The sequence below is a fragment of the Candoia aspera genome, chromosome 8, assembly GCF_035149785.1.
Source record: "Candoia aspera isolate rCanAsp1 chromosome 8, rCanAsp1.hap2, whole genome shotgun sequence".
NCBI classification, from domain to species: domain Eukaryota; kingdom Metazoa; phylum Chordata; class Lepidosauria; order Squamata; family Boidae; genus Candoia; species Candoia aspera.
Window position 1 is genome coordinate 58990281 of NC_086160.1, and position 27230 is coordinate 59017510.

Consider the following 27230-nt stretch of genomic DNA (forward strand, 5'->3'; position numbering starts at 1 on the left):
CTTGGTAGCTTGACCTTGGATGCCAGAGATAGTCCAAACAAGATGCTTTCACACTCCTGACATGTCCCTCTCCCACTTCTGCTGACCTGTAAGTCCTAACACGTGTTAACTCCATTCATGCATGCAAATCCTATCAGATGTTCTGGGAACATTTGATTGGGGAGCATGACAACAAGCAGTCAAGAAATACTTCACAGACTAGCTGTCCTAACCAGGAAACACACTGAGACAATGAACTGGTCTCTAATATTTATTGCTAGTACTTAACAGGAATCCTAACAAACTGAAGAAGCGTGGGAAAAACCCAGACATATAACCCCCAAGGGTTAAGGCGGTCCCGATCTGTCTCTCTTTGAATGGCTGAACAATTCCTCAGTGCTACGCATGCGCTTGACAGTCTGGATGGGAGCCCCCTGCTCGCCATCCTTACTCATGACACTAGCAATTGCTACAGCAGCCATGAAGGCCTTGGAAAAGACATTCAGATGCCCAGATATATCTATACCTACAAAGAGCAGAATAGTACAAGCCATGGTATTACCTATGACACTCTATGGAAGCGAAAGTTGCAGTATGAAGAAGCAGGATATGAAGAGTATTCACACATTTGAATTTTGGTGTTGGAGAAGACTGGGAAGACCTTGTTGGATCAGGCTTAGACTATTAAAACTTTATTATACTGTTTTAGTAGAGATATTTTTTCCTATTTACTGCCCTTGTGAAAGGCATGCATGATATACAGACTCACCCTTCCTTGATGAATCTCATTTTCCAGTGCAGAAGGGCCTATTCTGAATAAAAAGTAGACTCCCAAGTTGAGCTCAACTGCTAGTGACTTCATGACACATTCATATAGCTTTCTTGGCAATGGCATAAAAATAATTTGCCTTCCTTGGGGTGTTTTTTCAACTTCCAGTCCTCATATTTTATGGTAGTCTCCCATCCAAGTAACTTTCAAGATCAGTCAAAATCAACTAGATGCTATAGAATTCCAATCTGGCAGAAGATGGTGAATAATCCACAGACATGCTATTCCTAAGGGGTATGATGATATAATTCCAGAAGGTAGACTCCTTAAAACATCCTCCATCTTCAGATCATATATCAACTGCTCTGCGGTGAAAACTAGATCTAACATATGGCTGATTGTATGAGTCAAGTCTGAGATTTTATTGGTTAAGTTGATGGTTGTCATGGAGGCCATGAATTCCCGAGCCTTCCCAGAACAACCCTTCTACCTAGGGAGATTGAAATCCCCTAGGACTAATAGCCAGGTGGTCTCCAAAACCAGCCCAGCAATTAGGTTTGGGTGTTCAGGAAGGGATAGTACAATGTAACAGTGTCCCTACAATAACAATTGAGTCTCAGCTTAGTTAGAACCAGCAGCAAAGCACATAAATATTAGGGACCTAAAAAATAGCCAGAAACAGTGGGGAACAGTTAACAGATTTGTATTCCAGATCTTTCAATTGGAAAATCTAAAATGGTCTTGATTGGATAAGCTCTATATATTTTGAGCATTAGAAGATGCAAGAGCAAATTTTGCCTTTAAAAATTTCCTGCCTTTAATTGTGCAATACTCTACCTTGTGGTCTATGGTACTATGAGTGGGACAGGTACAGATGAACATGCTGGCCATAGATTATAAGCCACAACCATAGATTAGAAACCACAGCAATTTGTTTGCAGTATATTTATTTAAAAATGTTAACCCAAACACCAATACATTATATCTTAATACAATATGTGAAACCTAGATGACTCAGATGTTATGCAAAGTCATTGCTTATTTTACTAAATAAATGTTTTCTATTATATTAAACCAAAAGCCATGTTATGCCATCAACAGTTAATTTCACAGAACACTCGTTAAAGTCAAACAAACCATATTACCACTGTGTTCAAATGAGATACTAAGCCATAGCATGGTTTGATTTTGGCTTAGTGTGTCATGTGATCCAGCTTCTGTGGCTGGTAGACTATGGGTTAGGCAGGGGTGGTGGTAGTCTGCCTGGTACTGTGTTTCTACAATTAACTAGGAAAATATTTTTGGCTCTTCATAATTTGTTGTATATGTAAAATCCTTTATCAATCTGCTTGGAATTTGAAAGAAGGAATGATTGATTACATGGTGATTTTCCCAAGTTTTTTTTAAAGAGCTTAATAGGTTTTCTGCTTTCCTTGTAGAACAGAAATGGACACCAGTGGATTAACCATCTGGATCATAATGACTTTTGAAGCAGTTCACTGTGACAAACATTGAATACCTTGTTATGCAAGCATAAAATAACCCATGTTGTAAAATAGATTTTTTAATTATGAATGTAGGCACAGAGGTAATTACGGTAAACCAAGGTATCTTTGGGGAAATTTATTGGTTTTATTAGTAGAAATTTAGGAAAGATTAGTTGATAACCAAATACATAGAATGAATTCATCTCATAGAACTAAAAAAACTCAGGTCTTAAATAAAACCAGGTTCAGGCTTCATTGAATTCATATTTGAGTCTGTTATTGCTACACTGTGTAATGATTTATAGACCCCTCCTCTATCATTATACTATTTTTCTATATCAGTACTACTTTAAAACATTTTAAATTATGGCTTCAGATATTAAACTACATCATAGGCACCCTAGTATTACTGCAAAGAAACAGGGGAGAGTTAATTGCTCTAAGTATTGATTGAAAACAAAAGGAATAGATACCACCTACTACTGTTTTCATTGTATTAATTGAAGTAATTTTTTCCCACTATATTAAAAAGCTACATTAAATGGATGCTGGATTTTTTTTTAAAGTGACCCTAAAGGCAGCTAGCTGGCAATCTTCCTACTGCTTTATGAAGGCTAATTTTATTTTGAAGATTGCTGTTTAATTACCAGTGGGAGAATCAGCATGACTTCATGGTTAGAGTATCTGTGGGAGACCTGTTTTCAAAACTCTGCTTGACCATTAAACTCCCTGGTTCAGTACCAATCCCTCCCCCAGGGTTATTGTGACAATAAAATAAGTGAGGAGAAAGTGAACAGTGCATGCAAATTAGATTTCCTTGGCAGAAAGGTAGAATATAGAAACTAAATATAAGAAATGTAATAAATTGCCTTTTGGATAGAACAGCACATTTTTGATTTACAAAGACAAATACAGGCGATCAAGCCATGTACTGTAATCCACTGGGTACTCAGGAAACATGTTGAGAGGCAATGGAAAGAAAAGGTACACCAAATCATGCTTTTAGTTTAATGTGTTAAGGCTTAGTTATACAGGTATGCTTTTTAAATAAATGCTGAAGGCCAAAACAGTCTTTTTTCTCAACAGCCTAGATTTAAGGAACAGTATGTACACTATTCCTTTTGAAGGGGAATCATAATTGGGTAGTAGAAGTTTAAATTTCAGATCAAAACAAAGAAATTATAATTGTAATCCTAAAGATACTTGGTAAAACATCCATTAAATTCTGTGAGATTTAGTTCTGAATAAACAAGTGTAGGACTAGCTGCTGAATTAGCTTTGTGGCCAAAATGCATACAATGCCAGGATACCTGTCTATAGTGATTATGCTCACTCAGTTACAGTATTTCTAAGTCCAGCATATTGTTTGAACCTAGGCACCCAGACAATTCAGAGTCAAGAGGGAGACCATTCTAACCCCAAAGTGCCCTAAGTGAATTGTTAACTAAAGCACTTCTGGCTAGTGACCTTGCATCGACTAGTCAGTTCACCAAGGATGTCAGGCTAAAAAGGCAAACGGTTCTATTACAAAACTCACTGGCAAAGCCCGGCAGGCACAGGACATGACTTCCAAACACTGACTGCAGCAGCTGGGAAAGGGACCATGCCATTACACTCCTGGCACAACAGTCATAGGATATTGGGCAGCCTTGACCTTGTTAGTAAGGTTATGTGCTTCCAGAAGCATCAGTAACCACTGTGACTATGTTAGTGCCTGTCTAGTGTGTGAATGCAATCAGAGTACAAATGTGTGAGATTCTTTAAAAGAGCCAAGGGGGCTGGGGGCAAGGTTGCTGGTGGTGTGCAAACCCCTTTCCTAACTCAAGGCTTAACTACTGGTACATTGTCATCTGAACACATTTAGGAAGATGTTCTGTAATCTTCAGATGAGTAACGAGGGGAGAGGTAAACAGGTGTAGAGACAGCAGTATTCCTTGCCCAGATACTACTATTGCTAAAGCACCTCATCTCCTACTAATTCATCTCACCTTACTTCTGAAGTTTGGTATGTTATCATGTTACCAACAGAGACCTAGATTTGAACTTCCAGGAACATTTCAAGGTTCTGGTGAACCCCTTTTCATGGCCCAGGGCTGGGCTATTTGCAGGACCGCCTGTCTCCAATTGCTTCAGCCCATCCCACAGGATTCAATCTGGATCCCATCTATGAAACAGTGTCATCCGGTTGGATGAGGCATGTCTTCTCTGTTGCGGTTCCTGCCCTTTGGAACAGCATTATTTCCCCCACCCAAGGAATTGGATGGCTCCAACCTTGTTGGCCTTCTGTATGGTCTGGCTCTTCTGGGCAGTGGGGAAGGGTCTTGGAAGAGCCCATCTGTAATAATTGGGATGTGAATAGGATTGTGATTTGGCCTTAGTTATGTTTTTGTTATCATTATTTTTGTTGGTATCTTTGGATGTGTGTATTTAACCCTTTGTTAGCTGTCTAGATTCACAATCTGCAAGTTGGATAGCTATATTTATTTAGTTTAAAGAAATAAATAAAAGGAACTGTCACACTTGTTAGATTTGGGTAACACACTGCCTTGCAAATTAGCCAATCACATCATGTGGAAATCCAGCTTGGGAGTTGAACAGTTCAGACCATCACACAAATCCAGAAAATGGGGTTGAATGCAGTATGATTTACCACTTAATTGGATTTATTGCATAAATAAATCATGGTAAAAGCTATCCTGAACCCATCTGTAATACAGTAGTTGTGACTCCTGTTGGGCCACTAAGAGTGACAAGCCCAAATCACCCACCCCACTTGGCTAGGATGGTTGATGGTGGAGCTGATCTTCCCAATACTGGTCCTACAAGCTTGGCTGGGCTATCAAACAACATAAAGACTCTTGATTTAAACAAAGTTGCTTTTGGTTTTCTCTTATGCCAAACCACCAGATAAATTGATAGAAGTGCCAGGATGATGTGGATAAGGCCCATACAGACTCTCAGCGGTCTGCCTTTAGATGAGGGACTTGAAAAACAGCCAACACCAGACTAACTCTAACAGAAGGAGGGAGCTCCAAAGCGTTAATAGCGTAAATAGTTTTCTTTTACTGTAAACCGCCCAGAGTCCCCCATCAGGGGAGATGGGCGGTAATATAAATTTAATAATAATTTTTTTAAAAAAAAATCAAACTTGGCTTGGACTTCAAATCATTCTGGCTGGGGAGTTCTGGGAGTGAAAGTCCACACCTCTTAAAGTTGCCAAGTTTGAAAATCACTAGCTTAAAAGGTCATCAGCACTTTCAATTGCACTCTGAAAGTGACCAGGGTAAAGATGGAGAAAGCCTGGTTAGGAACAGATCTGAAAACAAACTAGCAAGGAAGAACTCCCACGACCGACTCTCTGGCGATGTTCACACGATATCCGAAGTCATCAACTAGGGTTTACAAACCGCAGCGCTGAGTTCACCCGAGAGGCTCCTAGTAAGCAGCCCCAGCTATGAAAACGAAGAGGTTGGGCTGGCATGACGTCCTTTGCTGGGTTCCCTTTCCTGTGATGGTACCACACTCGGTGCCCTCGACTAACCTCCAGAGCAGGGCGAAAGGGGCGCGGAACGTCGTGCGAACGCGGCCCGCCCGCGCGCTTTCCAAGAGGGGAAGCAACGGCTGGGCTCCCTCGGCGAAACGGTCCGTCCCGAGGGGGCGGGGTTCGTTTTCGGGCTGGCCCGGCGGCGGGTGGGGCGCACGGTAGCCACGGCGACGCCTGCTGCCGCGAGCAGGCGACATGTACGACCGGGCTCCCCGCTCCTTCGCCCTGACGGTGGGCGGCACGAGTCCCCGCCTGGGCCCTGGCTGCTACGACTTGCCTTCCCAGAGCAGACAGATCCGAGGTGAGCGGCTGCAAGTCGGAGAGCAAGCCTGCCCTCGCCTCGCCCGAAACGTTGTCTTCTCTCCCCTCACGCTTTTCTGGGGTGTGCCATTATGGAGTGGCCACGAGGGGAACGGGGTGAGGAGCGGGCTCTGCAAGGCTGACCCCGCTATGATAAGCCCGGCCCTGGGAGCTTTACAAGCCAGCAGCGCCTCGCGTCTTCCCCAACTAGCCACCCGCTAGGTGTGTTGGGACCCTAACTTTCAGGCTGAAGAAGCGGCGGATGTGCGAGCTGGGAATCCTGGGAGTAGTAGTTCCAATACATCTGGCGGCTCTAGGCTGGAGAGTAATTTCTACTGACTTCCGTCATGAATTGCAGTGTTTCTCAAACTTGGCAACTTTAAAATGTGTGGACTTCAGATCCCAGAATTCCCTGTAGAGCTTTCTCCTTTTCAGTTTCCACGGGGGTTAGATTTTTCTTGACATCTTCTTTGCACGATATATTTATTTTTATTTTTTATTTTTGCTCACATTTATGTGGCCGTCCATCTCACACAAGGTGACTCTGGGCAGCGTTCAACAATATAGGTCATATTTTTACCTAGATTTCTTACTTGTTTGCTTCCTGATTAAAATTAATCAGCTTAAAATTAACGTGTACTGCCGAGTATGTTTTATCCTTGCATCTTTATGCTTTGATCTTGTACAAGTTTGCTCAAAACTATGTTACTGAGACTTAAAAGAAAGGGTGCAGTGCAGGAGAGATAATAGGGCTTTTCTGCGCTGTAGTCTTAAGCTGTAGTAAAGTGGCAGGAAATTAAGCCGTTTACGGAACGCCTTTCTGGATTTTAACCCCTTCCTCAGCTTTCATCATGGTGATGGTGGGATATTCTGCCAGATGGCATTTACCATGACCCCTGATTGGAGGACTCCCCTTTTTCTTTTTCTCTACCACCCACTGCAGGAAATCAAGCACCAATGGCTTTCCTTTTCTGGGCAGGTATTTGAGCACATGCAGTTTCCATTGGTAGCCCTTTTTCATGAGCCCCTATCTGTTGAATCCCCTTCATACTTGATGCCTTTCCATCTGGTGTGACTACCAGGTTGTTTTTTAACCTGTAGAGGTAAAACAAAAAACAAAAACAAGACCCACACAGTGTTACAATTCCTTCAGTCACTTGGACTAAAAGAGGAAAATAGCAGAACTCTTGCCAATTTCACCTAGTTAAAAAGAAAGAGGGAGGCAGGGAGAGCAAGCGAGAGAGAAGGGTCCAGTGGACCTCTAAAAGCCTAGTGGACTTCTAAAACAAGAAAGTGACTGGTCAGAGTTTGGCTTATGTGAACAGTTGGGATTGTGCTGGTGTAGTGCCCTTGCTGCTGCCCAGCGTCATCCCTGCCTGAGTTGCTGGACTCTATCACTGGGCTGGTGCTAGAGTCCCTGAGGCTGTTAGTGTTTGGGGATTTAAATCCGCCACCTGGTGATATTGAGTCTGAGGCAGATCAGGAGTTCTTGGCCTTCATGACAACCATGGATCTTTTCCACATTATTGAATTATCTTTTCCACATAATGGTGGCTGCTTGTTAGATCTGGCTTTTGTCTTGGGGCAGTTGCAACATGATCTGGTAATTGAAGACATCAATATCAGCCCATTGCTGTGAACAGATCACTCTCTAATTGCCTTTCAGCTCACTGGTGTCACCTCTCCCTGCAGGAAGACAGGGCCTGTTTGATTGGCCCATCTCAGGTGATTGATGGACCCAGTGAGGTTTCAGAGACAGCTTGGGGTTTTCCCTGAGAATCCGTTGGGTGGTTTGGCTAAGGCCTTAACTGCTGCTTGGAATGGGTGGGAGGCTGGGACCTTGGACCATATTGCCTTATGTAGTGTCACCCTGTGTGCTGATCCCAGTCTGCATATTGGATTACTGAGGAGCTCTGGAAGCTGAAGGCCTGGAGATCCATTGGAGGAAAATTTGGAGTGAGTCTGATCAAAAATGGGTAAGGGCCCATATCACTCATGGTGATAAGAGCAGCACAGCATCAGTATTTCTCCATCCTGATTGTGCCCTATAGCATGGTTTAGGGTGACCCAGTCCATGCTGGACAGGGAGGGTCCCCAGGTCATCTACAGAGCTGCCATGAGGAATATTCTGGGTATCTGGTGGATAAAGCAAGCCAGATTCTCTCTGGCTTGGACTCTGATTAAGCAAGTCCAGCTGAGGTGCCTGGGGCCCAGTCTTGTGATCTGGGATGAGTCTGAACCAGTGAGTCCTGAGGAAGTGGACAGGGTTCTCTGTGCTGTCAGTTTGACAATCTGTTTATTGGACCTGGTACCGTCCTGGGTCGTGAAAGTGGCCAGGGAGGTGACCTGTGGTTGGGTCCATCCTGTGGTATTGGCCTCCTTGAGGGAGGGGTGATTCCTCCTGCATTGAAGGAGGCCATGTAGGGCTTTATAGGTCATAATCAGCACCTTGAATTGCACCTGGAAGTCTACTGGAAGCCAGTGCAGCTTGCAGAGTAGCGATGTTACCTGGACATAATGAGATGTACCATAATTACCTGCACCGCTGCATTGTGGACCAACTGAAGCTTCCAGATGGTCTTCAAGGGCAGGCCCATGTAGGGCACATTGTAGAAGTCTAATTGGGAGGTGACTAAAGTGTGAGTGACCATGAACAGGGTCTTCCAGTTCAGGAAGGGGTACAAATGGGTCCATACATTTGTGCAACCCCCTCCCCCTGCCACAGTTGCCAACTGCTCTTTGAGCAAGAGGTCTGAGTCCAGGAGAACCCCCATGTTGCTCAGCAAGTCTGAATGGGGTAGTGCCATCCCATCCATAACCAAAGATGGAAACTTTCCAACTCCCAGATCTGAGGACAGAAAACAGATAAGCACTCAATCTTGGCAGGGTTGAGCTGCAACCTGTTCTTCCCCCTCCAGACCCTCATAACCTCCAGACATTGGGAAAGAACCTTGACATCTTTACTTGGATGGCTGTGGAGGGAGATGGATACCTGGGTATCATCTGTATATGTCTTTGCTGTATCCCTCCTGACTATGAAAGCAACACCGTTCCTTTTTTGCTTCTATTTGTGTCATGAATAGTAAACAGCATGACTTTCTGACTAAAAGTGACCAATTCCAGTCCTTTTCATTTCACTCACTCTCCCTGCCTCCCTCTTTCTTTTTAACTAGGTGAAATTGGCAAGAGTTCTGCTACTTTCCACTTTTAGTTGGTTCATTTCACCTTTCACATGGGCTTTCCCATGTTCATGGTTCTTGTGTTCCATGTTCCCACTGTAGTTCTCTCTTTATAATTAGTACTCTAAAAGATCCTCAGCTCTTTATCCTGAGTAACATCCTAGGTGGCATGTGAATGCCATCCAACCTGAGGGGCCCCTCATCCACCATTATACTATCAGTCTGTCCATTTGGTTTTCTTAGTAAGATGCAGGTGTGGGTTGGCATTGCTTTCCTCCATCCAGTATGAAATGATTCTTTATGTTGTCACTAAAATGGCAATCTGCTTCCAGCATCTTCCTATATTTCTGCTGCTCAGCAAGTGCCTACTTGCTTTAGCTGAGCAGCAGAGGATGACCTTCACACCTTGGGTGATCCTTCTGAGATTATATACTTTTGGCATATGCTCCCAACATTCTTCACTCATTCCTCCCAGGAACACCCCCTTTCCACAATGAGGCAGGATGGCAGGACGAGGGGAAGGTGTCCTTCATATTAATATTATTCATGGCTGAATAATAAGCTGAACTCAAATTCTTAAAAATGTATATGATTTGTTTTCTCTTTCAGGTGGCTATGCTCCATTTCTTTCTCTGGCAAGTCGTGGACTTGAAGTTTTTTCTCAAAATACTGAGGATGATCTTCCAGGGCCAGGATCCTATGAGATTGAGAAAACACAGGTACAGCTATATTAATAAGCTTGATATAAACGTTATAAAATACCAAGGAATAGTAAATGGATGTATGATATAGCTGAAAACTTACATTTCTTCAAAAATATTTTTTATTGAGCCTACCTATTTCTCTTCCAATTAATGATTTGTTTGGAGTGGCAGTTCTAATCCCAAACAATTAGTTGACTTTTAAAATGCTTTTATTTCTTACTTTTAATTTCTTATTTCTTTCTATAATGGTTGTCAAATTATTTTAAAGTTTTTTCTCTGTTGCTAGATGACTGGACTAGATCCACTGAAGCTGAGGGATATTACAGTTTTAAAAGAATGTCGTGCCAAGAACTTCAGAGGAGTTTTTAAATTAGTACATCTATTATACTCCGAATCATCTTACTTTTTATAATTTTGAACTGCACCGGCTTGTGGCTATAAAATTTGTGCTGAAAAAAATCTGAATATTTTGTTTTAGTTACTAGTCCTAAATTTTCCAGTTACTTACCCCTGTGACAACAGTTCAATCAATTTGGCAACATATTCCACTCAATCTTACAAGTTATTCATCTAAACATAATATTATTATTTTGATTCACATGATAATAAAAGGAAGGTGAAAGTTGTTTGTTTCATTTTATATTTTTATTTTTAAAAGCTTCATTGCTAAGTATTCATTTAACATTTATGAAACTTGTATCAGCATAATTTTGAAATATTCTATGAACAAGCAATAATACACAAGCATTCATTTTAAATAGGAGATACTTTCTTTGAGAGTCAGTTTGGTCTTATGGTTAAGGTGCTAGACCAGAGGCAGGGGAACTCAAGTTCTAGTTCTGCCTTGGGCATGGAAAGCAGCTGGGTGACTTTGGGCCAGTCATTCTCTCTCAGCCCTCGGAAGACAGCAATGGCAAACCACTTCTGAAAAAATGTTGCCAAGTAAAACTGCATGAAATTCACCATGTAGTCGCCAGAGATCACTGACTGAAGGTGTGAACAACACACACACAGAAAGTTTATTTTCTCTTGTAGAAAAAAGAATTTAATACAAGTGCTATTAAAGTTATCCTTATGTTTTGAAGTACATTTTTTCTTGTTTTTCTTCTAAAGTCTGTTATTAAATTCTGATTCATTTTAAAATGGGGAAGCAAACATTTAAATGTGGGAGTTGCTTTGCTTTCCTTAATGAATATTTACAAGCACAGGATTTTTAGGACTTAAGTTGTATACAAAACAGATTTAAATGTGGTTGCTTTTTCAAATTTAAAAAGAGTAAAATTTGTGCACAACTCCAAAACCAGTATTATTTTTCCTCACTGGGTACTGAATATCCTGACACAGGATATATGTAAATGGCTGGACTGTAGAAATCCAGGAACCCTTGTTTTATTTTAAATATCTCTATAGTCTTTACTATAAGTTTTTCATTACTATGAAACTACAGGTAGTTAGGAGCAATTTAATTAGACAGTACAAAATATAAATAATAAATAGTAACAATAAATAGCAGAATTAATAAAACCCAGTGCCCTGAACTAGCAACAAACCAATTCACAGGAACAAGACCTCAGTGTTAAAAGCAGTTGGAATTAAAAACAGCAGCTACCTGCTGCAAAAATATTTTTGAAATAACCAGGACTTTGTCTCAGCTTCAGAAGAACTGACAGAGAAAGAATTAAGCAGACCTTTGCACAGAAGCTCTTCTTAAAATGATGAATGCATTGTCTTTGATCTTCTAGTTCCTACTGAACTTAAGTTAGTGAGGGAACAAAGATCAGATGCTGAAATCCTGACCAGAAGATACGGGAAGGGATTCATGAGAGAGATAATGACCATTTTTGGTTTTTTAAAAGCTAAGTAAAAGCTCCTTAAATTGGATCAGGAGACAAATTCCTCAATTTTTAGTCAGGTATGTAAGCAAAATATTTAAAAATGTCAACATTTATGGCTCAGGATGTTATGCAGATGCAACCTGTGAGATTAGTTTGTGATTTACTGTATTGTGTGAATCCAGGCTGTTGGGTTAATTTAGTCAGTCATGGCTCAGTTAACAGTGGGTTTGCATGCTTTCTGAACAATGCAGCCTTCTTTCTCCTTTTGTGAGCTTGGTTTTTGTAAGCCACATGGTACATTCTCATTCTTGGTAATGAGTCATGTACATGGGGCAGTGCAGTATGCCTAATGATTACTGTTGCATTATGGATGCTTTTCTTATTTCTTTCAACTCCAGAAAATTGTTAAAGGAGGCCAAAGCCCTCAATACAAGGAAAAACGTTTCAAAGACATACGCAGTGATACACCTGGTCCTGGAACATACTGCCAACCTCCTTCAGTGAGTCCAGAAGTTAGTAAGGCAAGGAGACAATTGAAAACGTCTTCTGCACAGGTATGGCAACATAAAAAGGAATATTGTGTTTTAATGTTGTTTTTTATACCGATAGTTAACACTGATAGCAACTTTTAATATGACATGTTTCCTATAGTGAGATACTTTCTGCATACAGTTCTGTAAAAGGCAATACATTCCCAGAGATTTCTGCTTTGTTGAAGTTGTAAATATACGGATTTGGAAGCCTGCACTGTATGGAAATGTATTATCAGCTATACAGATATTTGTGTGATATTTGTTCATCCCTTGCCCATGTATTTGAGGGCAATGGGCAGAAAAGGTGAAAGTCCGAGGCAGGGGGACCTTTTTCCCAGCTTTGGTTGGTATACCAGTTGCAGCCCCAGCTGGGATGGGAAGATCTCTACAGAGGTCTTCATTCCATCTCTGCTTATAGTTTGGTTGGCTTAATTTTATTTTATTCTGTTTTCATTAATTTGTGGACCTTTTCTTTTATTACTGTATAGTTTATTTTGTAAACTACCAAGAGTCCTTAGGTTGTCTATAACTATGATAAACAAACAGGTAATTTCTTAAAGATAGATCAATGGGATGTAATCAAGAGGGTCAATTTCTACTGCCATCCACAAAGATGGCAGTAGGCATATATATCTTACAAAAGCCTTCCACAACTGGTACTTTTTAGAAGTAAGGGACCTTATCTCCTACTTTCCAAGCTAATATGGCAAGTGATTGTGCTGACTGGAATTTGGGACACATCTGGATGGTACCAGATTGGAGAAGGCTGCCTTAAAGAATGTATATAAGATACAGGAAATGTTGGATGAGCCCACATAATACAGCAACCATAATACATGTGGCTATGGCCAGTACCAAAACAGCTAACCTGTCCTGTTCAGGTTAGATGGACAGGCAGAATTACTTAAAACTCTTTTATTTCAATCAACTATTTACAATAATAAAGTCCCCAATAAGTAGCAACACAATCAATCAGGTCCACCCAGGCAGAGGAGGAAAAGTAGGCTAGACTGCAGGATCAGGATCTGATGAAGACTGAGGCAACACTGCTAGGCAGAATTTGGCTAGACCCCCCAATGAAGCAGCAAGACCCGGGGAGGCAAATGTGCGCAGCAAGAAGGAGACTGGAGATGCTGGACTCGGCATGGAGGCTGGGCAAGGCTTGACTGCATCTGCAAGGCAGGACTTGGTTCTGAAGGCGATAGGGGACTCGACCAAAGCAGCAAGGCAAGAGGTGGAACTTGGAGTGATACTAGGCTGGACTGGAGAAGCGAGGCAAGGCTTGGATCCAAAAACAAGGCAGGACTTGACTGGGATGGAAGAACGAGGCAAGGAACTGGACTTGAAGCTAGGCTGGACTGGAACGGCAAGACTGGAGTTGGGAGCAGAGGCAAGACTGGGTGTGACTGAGGCAGTGAGACTAGACTGGGAAATGGAAGCCAGGCTGGTCTGGACTGGAGTTGCAAGACAAGACCTGGAGCTGGAACTCTGGCTGGACTTGACTAGATCTGCACAATAAGGCTTGATGCCAAAGGCAGGATCACACTTGGCTGAAGCAACAAGGTGAGGCTGGGAGCTGAAAGCTAGGCTGAGATCTGATGGACTGGCGAGGCTGGACTCGATCAGAGTGACTGGCGAGAGAGGCAGTCCCACAATGTTAGAAGAAGCTAGCTTTGATTCCACAATGGCTACAAATGAGGCTTCTGACTCCAGTAAAGGACTCATTCACTGAAATGGGTTGAAGGATTGGTTGAAGGGTTGGTTGTCTCCATCCGCTTGCTCAATGCGTGCTTGCCTTTTAACGTGTTCCTTTCCGCACCTTTTCTCTTCTGCAGCCAATCGGGCTGCCTTCTGATTCGTACGCTTCTCAGCATTTTGGTCTCGTGCACTGATTGGAGGTTTCAAATCCTTCTCCAAGTTTTGCCCAATCAGTGCTTGCACTTTCTTCGGCTCTACTGAGTCATTTTGGGTATCTGTTTCCCTGATTCCTACTAGATAAGTTTCATTTTCTTCAGACTGTTCAGAATAAGTTTCATTTTCGGAGTCTGACTCAGACTCAAACCTCACATAACCCATTTTTTTAGACAATTTCAAGAAAGAGCTTCAGGACTTTGGACCTGTTGGGAGATAGTTAGATAGTGAACTCTCTGAAAATCTGGAATAGTCTGATGAAATATAAAGCACTAAATGAAAGATATTATGGAAATGGAGAATGAGAGAAGATGTTCAGCATGGTCATCAAAAGCTAAGTGTCAAGCTTACTGTTCAGAAACTCAGTTGCTATAGCCTTTGAAAGGAATCACAGAAGCTAAGTTCTGTTATAAGCAGATTTATTGATTTATTGTGCCATCAAGTCAGTGTTGAGTCCTGGTGACTGCCTAGACTTGGCAGATTTCAGAAGTGGTTTGCCATTGCTTTCTTCCTAGGGCCGAGAGAGAGTGAATGGCCCAAGGTCATCCAGCTGGTTTTCTGCTGAAGGCAGGACTAAAACTCCTAGTCTCCTAGTATAAAAGGAATCAAATACATCTATTACATTTCCCATGTTTCCCATGGTTACCTCTAACCAATTAAATTATAAAATTCCCACTTCTCACCTACAGCGGCAGTACAACTTGTGCATTCTCTGTACTTCTTTCCATAGAATAGATAAACTGCTGGTCTCAGCCTAAGAAAATTCCTCACTACCCAAGGAATCACTCAGGTAGGAGAAGGATTAAACCAAAGGTAGCTCCATCCTTTGATAGAAAGAGTGGTATTAAGAGAGATTTCTACCAATTGATCTCTCAAAAATCTGCAAAGAATTATTTCAGATTCCTTAAGAACAATTCTTCCCTTAAATTGGGTTGTTGAGGTTGAGAAAACTTGATGAAATGGAATGGAGAACAAAGAGTGATTTTTTTATATGAAACAACTACAGTTTTAAGCCAAATATATCCTGTTCTCCTTGTGACAAAGTTCAGTTGTGTTATTTGGTGTTCTTTTGTGAAATAAATTCCAATCTCATATGATTAGTTCCTTTACAACATATTATTCTAACCATCAAACATAACAAACTACATTTGTTTCCACAGAAACTTGCAGGCTGTATCAAATATTTTCGAAAGTCAGAGGGTCCATCTATTCCTTCTCAAGGGCAAGCATATGGTTATGAAGAGACTGAAGATGGGACACTTATAAAATATAGCAATCCTGTAAGAGACGGTACTTTGGGACCAGCATACTATCAAACAGTATATGTAAGTCATTATAAAAGATGGGACACTGTTCTGACTCCATAGAGTTATGAAGTTGGTACTCAGGGTGTCTTAGACCCAAGACTCCTAAATGGGGGTCCCCAGGAAGAAGCACATGGTAAGCTAGAAATAAGTGATTTTCTACATAAAAATCTCAGCTTTCCATTTCTTAATTCATATTATCCAATGCATTTATCATACAAGTGAAATCCAACAGGGAGATTATAGAGTTCTTTCCATTTATGATACTTCACTCTTCATTGTGAAATGCAGTGGCTTTGGACAATTAATCAGTTACAGCTGAGCTTTAGAGCTGGCAGAGTTTAGCTTGAAGTGATCTATCCAAGGTTCTGAAAGTATTGCCTCTTAGTGTGTGGCTTCACTACTAAATCTTGGACATTCCTTTGCATTTGTACTCTAGGAATTAGTTCACAGATTGGATTCTCCCTGTCTTACCAGTTCCTGCTCAACTTAGTCAACTTTTTTTAGCAGATGACTATCCAATTTGTTCTCAGTAAGATTCTTAAATCTTGATTAAGTCTGAGATATTTGAACTACACATAAACCTGTGAATTGTACTTCCTTCAGCCTATAGTTGATCAGATATATTGACCTGACTGCTTACCTTACGGTAACACTAAGATTGGGATGGGGCAATATTGGGAATGATCTATATGTGCCACCTGAATGAGAACTGCCTCACTTGGCACATTCAAACTTGATTGATTTTAGCAAATCTAAAGATTTGCAAGAATACAACTAACATTTACAGCCTATTAGAAGGAACAAGCTTTACTGGGTGATATAACTTTATTATTTTGAGTTATTTTGTTGCCTTATCTGATGACATCACGATGTATTATACCCTTTGAAAACTAATTTAATTTCAGTTGTAGAACTGATCTCTTGTTGTGTGTGGCACATATACAAGATTATTAGGAATCCATATGTACACACACACACACACACTTTTCTTTGCATAAAATTATTTAAATGCTGCTATAATTTGCTTCTGTGGATCTATAATAGAGAAATGGGAGGAAGTGCAAATAAATCACAATAATGTTACTTGGCTGATTGCTTTGGTTACTTGGCTTTGTACTGAGTCATGTATTGTTCTGTTGGCATATTGTGCCTTTGTTTCTGAGAGGTGTGATCATAATATTCCTGTAGAATAACTATTTTTCTCAGTGATACTTTTAACCCTTAGTACTGGTAACTTGGCAGAGAAGAGCAAGAACATAAAAGACACCTTTCTGGCAGATACAATAATATATCATACTTGTGGATATGAAACTGAGAGTTTTTCCCCCTAAATAATCATCTGTGATTTGAGAGGGAGGGTCTTACTGAGAATAGAAGATGCTGTTGAAAATAAGAAAATGGGCTGGAAGAGTAAGTGGCAGCAGACCGGGCGCTTTTGAAGATGGGTTAGTCACTTGTAAAACTTAAATAAGATTCCCCTTTTTAAAACCTTCTTGCTCAGATATACTTGCCTCATCTTCATCCAATTTTGTCCCCCCCCCACTTTTCCCCCCCTTTATTTCCTTGTTGGTATATCTACCCCTTCCTAATCTCCATCTTGATATCTTTTTTCTTTCTCTTGTTTCTGCTGAAAAGAGGGAAGACTGTTTCTCTGTGTGTTTCTGCATGCATGTACTACTGTATTTTTCTGTATGAAAGTGGCTTGTGGATATAAGCTTGAAAGGTTGATATATGCAGATGGAAGTCAATTAATTTTATAAATGTGGTGCCTTATTTTACAGGCAATTGATTTTAATCAGTAGTTATTAATTCAGTTAATAGTAATGTATTTTCTGTCCCTGTCCTGGCCCTTTTAGAGTGTTGTTTCTGGCAGATGTAATATACAGTACATACCCATTTATGTATGCATATACTTATAAGCATGTATCACCGGGACATATTCATAGTGGGGTGGTGATGGAAATCTTCATGATTAATTTCAAGTAAAGTTAGCAACCGCAGGTTGTCAATGTGGGGAAGATAGGAGTTCTCTCTGTCTCTCTGCCTCTCTGTCTCTCTCTCTCTCTGTATTCCTGTCTACTCTTCCTTTTTAGGAAGGACTGATTTAAATTCAGGGCCATTTTGCTGGCTATCTCTGTAGAAATACCCTCTGTGCATAAATAAATGCTCAGAAGACTTGTCAAAGGCCTTGAAGCATCCATGTCAAACATTCAAGCAGCTGCAATTGTTTCATGGATTTGAGAAATGGATCCAGAGAATCACTTTGCTCACTGAATGATTTGCATTGACCTAATTATTTCCATAAAGGGACGCGGTGGCGCTGCGGGTTAAACCGCTGAGCTGCTAAGCTTGCCGATCGGAAGGTGGGCAGTTCGAATCTGCATGACGGGGTGAGCACCCATTGCTAGTCCCAGCTCCTGCCAACCTAGCAGTTCGAAAACATGCCAATGTGAGTAGATTAATAGGTACCGCTTCAGCGGGCAGGTAATGGCGTTCCATGTAGTCATGCCGGCCACATGACCACGGAAGTGTCTACGGACAAACGCCGGCTCTTCGGCTTTGAAACGGAGATGAGCACCGCCCCCTAGAGTCGGCCACGACTGGACTTAATGTCAAGGGAAACCTTTACCTTTTAATTATTTCCATGTGTAATGAAATGATTTATAAATGTTTGTAGATATTTCAATAATTGTATTTTTTTCACTTAGAATGTAGGTAATGTAGAATAGCATTTTGGTCTAATTTTTTTCAGATCTTACATCTATATATATATATATTTTCAACAAAAGAACTGATTTTAGTTGAAAGCACACATACTGCATATTCAGCACTAGGTGGAAGTCCTGAGGTAACTGCAGATAATCTTTTACACACTGTATCTTTAACAGTAGAGAACAGTAATGTGAAATTTGTGCTTAACTAAAATAAATTTGACATCACTATAGTACTGCTTATAATTCTGTGAGCTGTAGGTGAAAAGCAGTGGTGTTCTGTTCTTTTGTTTTGGTGGTCTATTGTCAAATCAGTCCCAGGGAGGACCTATTAAAAGACAGACTACCAAAACAGAAGAACAGAACTTCATTAGTTGTTGCCTGTGGCTCAGAACTCAAACCATTCAAACACATTATTAATAAGCTGCAGGCCATACGAGACGATGGCACTGCACTTTCTCAGGCACTGGGTGGAAGGCCAATACTTGCACACAGACAACCACCCAACCTGAAACAGATTCTCACAAGCCAGGAGAACCAGCAGGACAGTGATGCCAATATGGGAACCAGACCCTATAACAAACTTAGATGTCTACTTTGCCCTTGCATCTATACCAACAGCATCATCACAGGCCTCAACAAGTACACATTAGATTAGAGGTATATTCCCATGCTCTTTCTCCAGTGTAATATATGCCATCATCTGGCAGGAATGCCCTTCTGGATTTTACATAGGACAAATGTGACAAACTTTGCACAAAAGAATTAATGGACACAAGTTTGACATCAGGATTCAAAATAAGGATAAAGTAATATCAGAACATTTGAACCTCCCAAGTGCTCCATGGCAAACCTCAAAGTGACTGTTTTAGAAAACAGGACTACAACACCATTGAGCAAGAAATTGTTGAACTCCCATAAATCAAAAGCTTTGAGACAATCTTAGAAGGTCTCAACAAACAATGTATGTTTAACATATTACAACTGTTGATTGATAAGGTACTTGTAATCTGTAACCTGCATCTGCATAACCAATCTGTCTTCCTTTTCTCCCCACCTTCTCCAGTTTAAACTAACCCCAGTTTAAATCCTACGTCAGTCTAGTCCTCTGTGCATCTGATGAAGCAAGCTGCAGCTCACTAAAGCTCATGCCTTTGAATAACATTTGTTAGTTAGAAACAGGGCTACCAGACTCTTAATTATAAAAGTTTTCAGGCAGTGCATTAGGGGGCAGCAGAGTCATTCAATTGAGCTGCTTCATTTTGGCAGCTTAAGGCATTTTGCTGTGTCAAATTGCCTGTGTTAGATATTCCAAAAGAAAAATAAAATCTTTAAGCTTTTAAAAAGATTAAGGATATCTTATTAAGTACTGAAAGAGCTATAGATGATTCTACTGATGAATCAGTGTTTTATTTTGCATTTATGAATTATTTATGCTACTGGATTTGTCTCCAAAGAAATGGTTTGTTTATTTATTATAACATTCCTTAGTGATCTTTGAGTATTCTTATTGATTGGCATGTTTATGCCCAAGTTTCATCTTGCTTATTGCCACTCTCCTGATTTCACTGCAGAATGGGAAAAATTGTTTGCAAAATATGGAGTGGAAAGAAGTGCTATGATAAGGATGAGACTGCTTTGTCTTGAAACCCCTAAATATTATTAAAATGGTGGCCCGCAGAGCCTAATAGATAGAGTGTCATGAGAAAGGAGAAGAAATAGAACATGCACCTAGTTTTCTGCTCCAGAATAAGTTGTTTCAGGTGAATTGTTGCTAGTTAAAAAAATAATAATAATCAGAACATAGGCTGTCCTCTAGTCTGCTAGCTTTTAGTTAATGTGATGACTGCCCTACTCAGCTTACCATTACATTCGATTCATATGTGGTTAAAGTAGAAATCTCTTTAATGGAGTGTAGTATGCAGTACAGTGAAAAAGTTGTGAATAGAAGTTCCTGTGCTTCCTCCAAGTTAAACAGCCCAAAGAACTCAACCCCTCCCCCTTCTTCAGTATGCAGCCCCCCCTTCTCGTGCCAGTTCGTTCAGTTCTGTGCAGATGTCTCCAACAGCTCAGCAGCTTGACCTTGGATGCCAGAGACAGCCTATACAGTATGCTTTCACACTTCTGGCTTGTCCCACTCCCAATTCTACCGACTCACAAGTCTTGACACGTGTTAACTTCATTCATGCATGCGAGTCCGATCAGATGTTCTAGGAACGTTTGATTTGGGAGCGTAACATATAAATTCAAATAGGGCAAAAGTCTAAAGTCGGCTGAAGCATCTCTGATTTTTGTTGTTGTTGTTTAGAAGCATGCAGAAAGTAATTTTTCCAAGTACACTTTTGGAGCAAGAAATATTTATGTCAATGGTTGGAGAATGAATAGCAGTTATTAGGAATCTTGGAGCCAGACTACAGCAGTTAGATAGTTTTAGTTGGCTTGCAGCGTTTGATAGCAAGTCCTCAAACACCAAAAATTCCTTCCTTGATTTCCACCCAAATCATTGCATAACACCAAAAACATATATAGGGAGCTTTACACATTATGCCACACTGCATATAGGATGGGCTCTGGATTTATCTTTTGATCTCTCTCTCTCTCTCTCTCAATCTTTTTCAGGGCAGACATATCAACAAGCCGGTTAAAAAATAAATGGGAGACTCATTGGTTTGTACTTCAACTGTGTTTGGGGCTAATATATCTCTGAGGCACAATGAATTGTACCTGGACCAGGGAGAGCCACAGTTAAATCCCTGCTCAAGCATAGGGCTCAATAAGTGACTTTGGGGCAATTACTTTCTATCACCCCATCCTATCTCACAAGGTTGTTTGCAGCTGTTCTGGCCCAAGGGAAAAAAGGCACAAATAGTAGGGCATGTAGGTGAAGTTGTCCTCATGTAGCAAATCTAGTATCATATCATACAACATTTTGATTTATTCTATAATTGTAGAGAGTAGACATCATACCTTTATGAGTAAGTTAAGCCAGTGTTAAGAGCATAGAATGTATCTTTTTCACCATGTTGGAAGGCTATAGTAGTAGTTTGGGGTGGATGGGTTCTGATGGATTTCTGGATTATAGAGAGTACCAGTTTTGGTCTTGGGGAGTGAAAGGAATAATGCACAATACTTTTGCAAATTATAGGGAAAATGGACACAGTTCAGTTCAATTCTTAGTGACTAAGGTTTAATGGGCAAGAACTACTGTGATTTCTCTCCTTTCTTCTCTCCAGTATTCATAGCAAAGTGTAAGAAAAGCATTTGAAAATTATGAGATTATTCTATCTATACCCCCCTACCCTCCAGTACATGGTTAAAGACAGTTGGAACATTATGAAGGACCTCTTTTAAATGCTTTGCACTTCTTTAATAAAGAGGTTGTAAAATTAGTGTGGCTTATATTCAAAATTACAAAAAGCATTTTTTTTTTAAGCAGGCCTGGGGATCCCTTGGCAATAGGGAGTCCATAGGTTGGTTGTACTGTATATGAGACTCTGGCACATTCTCCTGCAATCTTCTTTATATTTATGTTCAATTGCTTTTAATGGTTAAGACTGTTTTAATTGTTTGTTTTATTGTATGCCACCCAGAGTCACTTTCGTGAAATGGGCAGCTCTATAAATTTGATAAATAAATAACGATTTAAAGAATTATTGTAGGAAACCCACTCCAATTATCCTTAGTAACATTATATTCTGAAGCATGAACCTTATATATATATATATATATTTGAGAACTGTATTTGCAATTATGACTCAAAGTGCTTGCAGCTGGATGCCTTTAATAATAGAAGACATTTTGTGTTTCTTGAACTTCCTTTCCAAGGATTCTGAAATATGATAAACGCTTATTTCCACCTGAGGCAGTATGGGATGTAATCTGAAATCTGTGTAGTCTATCTTGTATATTCATGCTAGGAATGCTGACACTGACATATTACCTAATGTTGGGAACATGCTGGGAAATACCTGTGCTGCTGCTGTAGCACTGAAAGACAGTCCATTAGTGGCAGAATTAATGCACTCTGGGACTTTTAATTCTTCATGGAATCTATTTCCATATTTAATTACTGGAAAGTCGTGGAAAAATGTTCTAAAGCACCTTCATCCATTTTTATTGTCAACAGGAGTGTCGATTAGTAATTCTTCAAGTTATATTGCAATATTCACTTAAAATAATGCACCTCCTTGCTGAGTTTGCTTCAATTAAACCATATTTTATTTGCTAATGATATAGCAAGATGACAGCGACCTTGAAGTTGGTATTGTCAACATTTCTTGGCAAAAGAAGATGGTGATTTAGAGTTAAGAGTGCATCCATTTATTCTGCAGTCTGTGTTTTTAAAAGGTTTTTAAAAAATCCATTAGGGATTGGGATTTTATGTGAGTAATGCACAGATTAGTGAGTTAAGTAGCAGTCAGTTTTATATTATTTTTAATGCAAAGATTAAGCTGGATATAGGAAAGGAAATAATTGTATTCAGTTTATCCAGTCTGAGAAAGAATAGCCTGTAGTCAGAGTGCCTCTTAAAACTGCTTTCAGAACTCAATTGCTAAAATGCTCTTTGTAAATGTCAGAAATATTGACCTAAAGGTTCTTTTGTAGATACATATTCAAATTTAGTTATTGGATTTTTAGGTTTGTAATGAAACAAATGCATACTTTGATATCTGCAGAAAAACTTTTAGAATCAACCCTTTAACATCATCCCCCTTTTTTTGTCAAAAAAACTGAAGCAACATATTTCAGCAAATAAATGCATAACGAAGTATATAATCTGTGGATTTTTTGATTCTTGATACCATATAGTTAGCTGCTGCCAGAGAATAATTGTTAGTCTTCTGCTGCAGCAAAAATACACCAGATAAAAGATTTGTGGGACTGTAATGCTAATACATATATTATGGTGTATGCTTTCTTAAATTTTCATTCATTTCCTCAGAAGCACAAGAAGTACATATATGTAAAGTCTGGTGGGGGAATAATAATGTAAGGAAAATGGATATAGGAGGTACAGACAAGGTAATTACATACTGATAGTGGCCATGCAGAGAACACTAGATGAGTGTGACACAGTTAAGTATATTTACACTGCCAAACTTGCAGCAAAGATGGTGTATGATGTATAATCTATGAAAGCAAATTTTTCAGTACTACTAAACTAGTACTGCTAACATTCTGCATTTCTGTTTATTCTCCTAATACCAAAAGATAATTCTGGTAATTTACCAGTAAAAGTAATATACTCCATTGTCTTCTTAGTTTCTTCAATGAGAACTAGTTTTTTAAATGCACTCCCATAATATTTTTGCAATATACATGCATCTTATTTCCAATTACCCTAGGAAGAAGCAAAGTAGTTTGAGATTTATAGAGAACAGCTATTAAACTGCTTGATGAACCCATTAGTGAGAAAACTACTAAGGCTGGAACTATGAAGGGGTGCCATTCAACTGAACAGTCTGTATGAAATACAGGATGAACAATGCTTGATCTAAGTGAGTTGCAGAGTATAGTGGAAAAATTCTGAACTGGTTGAGTACTCAGCCATTTGTTTCAGCCATTCAGAATGTTGAGGGAAATATAACATTTTTAAAAGAACCTTTTTACTTAAAAAAACAAACACCTTTCTGTACCTCTATTCATGTTTTTTTAAATTTAGACACAGATTTTTTTATTGATATATAGTTGTATTGAATGTATAAATGAGAAAAAATATTCTTCTATATTCATAAAAAAGCTTCTTGCATGTGGGAAACATAATCTAGAGAGGAGCAGGTTAGACTATAGCCTTACCTAGGATAGGACTTTTCCCTGCTTTTTGTTAGAGAGATCATTGTGTTCTTTAGCAGAAAGGTGTCTGTGTGGGGAGGGGATGGGGGTGGGGGTTGTGTCACATTTTGCCCACAGAGCTGCAAAACAGTACGGCTCACGTAACTGTGGAGAGCCTTGCCTGCTGTTTCTGCCAGCCTGATTATCGCTCTTATCAGCTGACTTTGGGAGAAAAGATTTGCTATTTGCCCATTGTCATTAGCTGTATGAAATTAATTACTTGTTCTCCAGCCAGAGATTGCCCTGCTGCTGGTTATTTGTTCTTCAATCAGCATTTCGCAACAGAGTCATTGGAAGGAAGGAGGAAGTGTCCCCTCTTCACATGCATACACAAACACATTCTGTGTATGTAACTTTCACCCACACCCCACAATGACCATTGCTTAGAGGAAATATGAAGCATTTTTCTCTTCATGAAGGTGCCTCCCCTTTCTATTGCCCTTGCCTCTAGCCCTTGCCATTATCTCAGTCTGAGACTCCATGTCGCTGCAATGACAACAAATATCCTAAAACAATCTTCTTTGCTGGCAGTATTTTTAATAAGAAAACACATGTTGGTTGACATCTTTGCTAGTGCTAGCATGAATGGATTTGGAAAACTGTATGTGTTTGTAGTGATGTGAGATCTCTTGAGTCAAGTTTCCTTGTTGGCAGCACTTGCTGGAATGGCTACATTAGCACAGGACATCTCAGGCTCTGTATTTCACTTGGAAGTAAGCTCTTTTAAACTCAATAGGACTTACTTTTGAATAGGCAAGATTAGGATTGCCTATTCGGTGAGCTGTAAAGTTAATTCTGAGTCTTGTGTTCTTTTCAGATTTGAGTAAAACAAGGCTGTCATGATCACATCATTCAGTGTAGAGTAATGTAAGACTACATGTATATAAGTAGACTGTTAAGGGTTTTAATATGGCTGGTAATATTTATTGCTAATAGATGGCCTTATGTGGAAATATCTTAGATCTGTGAATATTCTGTTACAAACCACCGGATGGTGCTCTAATTCCATTACTATAATACTATTGTGTTTTGTGTTCTTTTGTAGTTTTGGCATATTACGAAGTAGTTACAGTCTACTTCATATGTAACATTGCCATATACACATAGAAACAATTGTTTGTTTATCCATGTTTAGATTTATTCAACTGATCCACTGATCCATGGGAAAAATTTCGATGGGTATTTTCTCCTTTATCTATTATAAATGTATTCGTACTATAACTGTGGTGATAATAGTGACTGGTTCTATCTGTATATAAATTCAATTTACTGAGAAGAAAAATATAGTAGTTGCAGGATATGAATTTATAAATGTCTATTTTTGGATTTGTTCATGTACATAAAATGCAAATTTTCAGACTTTGGCAGTGGCATGGATTTTTTATTTATGTCTAAATTATGAAATATGTTGATTAAAGTTAGTGTTGCCTACAATTATTAAACTTATACTATGAAATTGGGACTCAAACCCCTGCTTAAGTCTTGTGAAGAAGTTAGAATAAACTCTGTACTCATTTTCTTTCAGAATGAAACTTATCCAACTATGAAGTATAAAGGAGTGCATTTTGGCAATTGGACAGAAAAGCGCTGTGAATTTAAGCCACGCGAGGGCCCTGGCCCTGCAGACTATGATATAATTCCGTATGTAATTCAATCAGTGCTTTGTATCTTACTTGCCCCTTGTAACATTGCAATGAACAAATACTGTGTAATTTTTTGGTGTGGGGGGAGGCAGGGGGGACCACACTTGGCATTTGAGTGTTGTGTTGGGGGCCATATTCCAAAAAGTAGTGAGTGAAACCAAGATAATATTGAATAATCCTAATTATATACTTCACCGAATCATAAAATCAGAGGTAATTTAGGGGAAAGGAGCTCATTACTTCCCTCAGGAATTGGTTCTATCATTGAACTAGTCTTAAATCCATTATGTTTTGTCTTGCACACCTGGGTGTGTGAGTGAGTGTGTGTGATACAAGATTGGTCTTGATTTTCTGTTTCCAACCCTTTCAGGTATTTCAAAGGCATTATCATATTTCCCCTTCTCTCTTCTCCAGGTTAAATATACCCAGGTTTAAGAGTCTCTCCTCTAAGCCCTAGTTTCCAGTCTTTTAAATACAGCCATGTATTTAATAATTTCCTCCTTCTGTCACATTAAATGTGTAAGTTGGGAACAACTTTTGCAGGTCTCTAGCAGGTTATGGTGGCTAGATGTATCCTTGAGGACTCAAGTTATGCACTTCTCATTCAACCATGCCCTTCTTCTGCTGGAAGATACAGCAGCTCCCAGACTTACCTCTCCCCTCCCTCTCTTCCTTCACCCTATGCAATCAAAGGGTTTCAATAGTTGCATTTATTGCTTGTTTAAAAAAGTACCCTCTTTCTTATTATCACCTACTGTCAATTTAGTGCTGTTAAGTAGTGTGTTCTGAGAAATGACTGAAGGCAGGAAATTTGTGACTTATTCATGTTGCCTGCAAATATGTAAACTGCCCAGAGTCCCTCTGATGGGAGGAGATGGGTGGTGACAAATCTGATTGATTGATTGATTGATAAATAAATAAATAAATTTAACTTGTTAGCCCATCTGTTTCTCTATGATCAGTGTTACTGATTGTTATCCCTTATGAGTTTCTAGATTGAATCTGTTTTTCACCTATGCATAGAGAACGGCTTCTAGTTAGAATGTAAAGAAAACCCAAAGATGACTTTTCTTAATTCCTTTAAGTGCTGAGAGTCAGCATGCACATGAACTCAACATATCTGAGTGTTGAAATATTTCAGCTAGCCACATCTGAATTATGTAAAAGGAAGCAAATATGCCATGCTTTGCTGATTCCTCTGTCATGGCCATCTTTGAACTGCTTTTCTCATAGTCTTGGTTACTTTGATTGTGGGTAAAATAACTTTTGAGGGGAATAGGTGGAAAAGGAAATGAGGATAGAGTTGATTTTAACTCCTACTTCCTGTATGCTCCTTTTACTTTTTCAATTACATTGCATGATGCCACAAGAAGCATGCTAAAAGTTGCTGAACTGGTGAAGCATTGCATTATTATTTTATTTTATTTTATTTATTTATTTATTTATTATTAATTTGACTTTGATGCTGCCTGACTCCAATTGAGGGTGGCTTTATC

The 27230-nt window shown here is 39.6% G+C and overlaps 1 protein-coding gene across 1 annotated transcript in view; it reads left to right on the top strand.

Moving 5' to 3' along the window:
* The first annotated feature begins 5974 nt into the window (after window positions 1-5974).
* STPG2 (sperm tail PG-rich repeat containing 2) overlaps window positions 5975-27230 on the top strand; it is a 243558-nt gene continuing 222302 nt past the window's right edge. Inside the window, exons 1-5 of the mRNA XM_063310735.1 lie at window positions 5975-6080; window positions 9868-9977; window positions 12196-12351; window positions 15402-15566; window positions 25617-25732. Coding sequence (XP_063166805.1) covers window positions 5975-6080; window positions 9868-9977; window positions 12196-12351; window positions 15402-15566; window positions 25617-25732 — 653 coding nt within the window. The remainder of the gene's footprint in view (window positions 6081-9867; window positions 9978-12195; window positions 12352-15401; window positions 15567-25616; window positions 25733-27230) is intronic.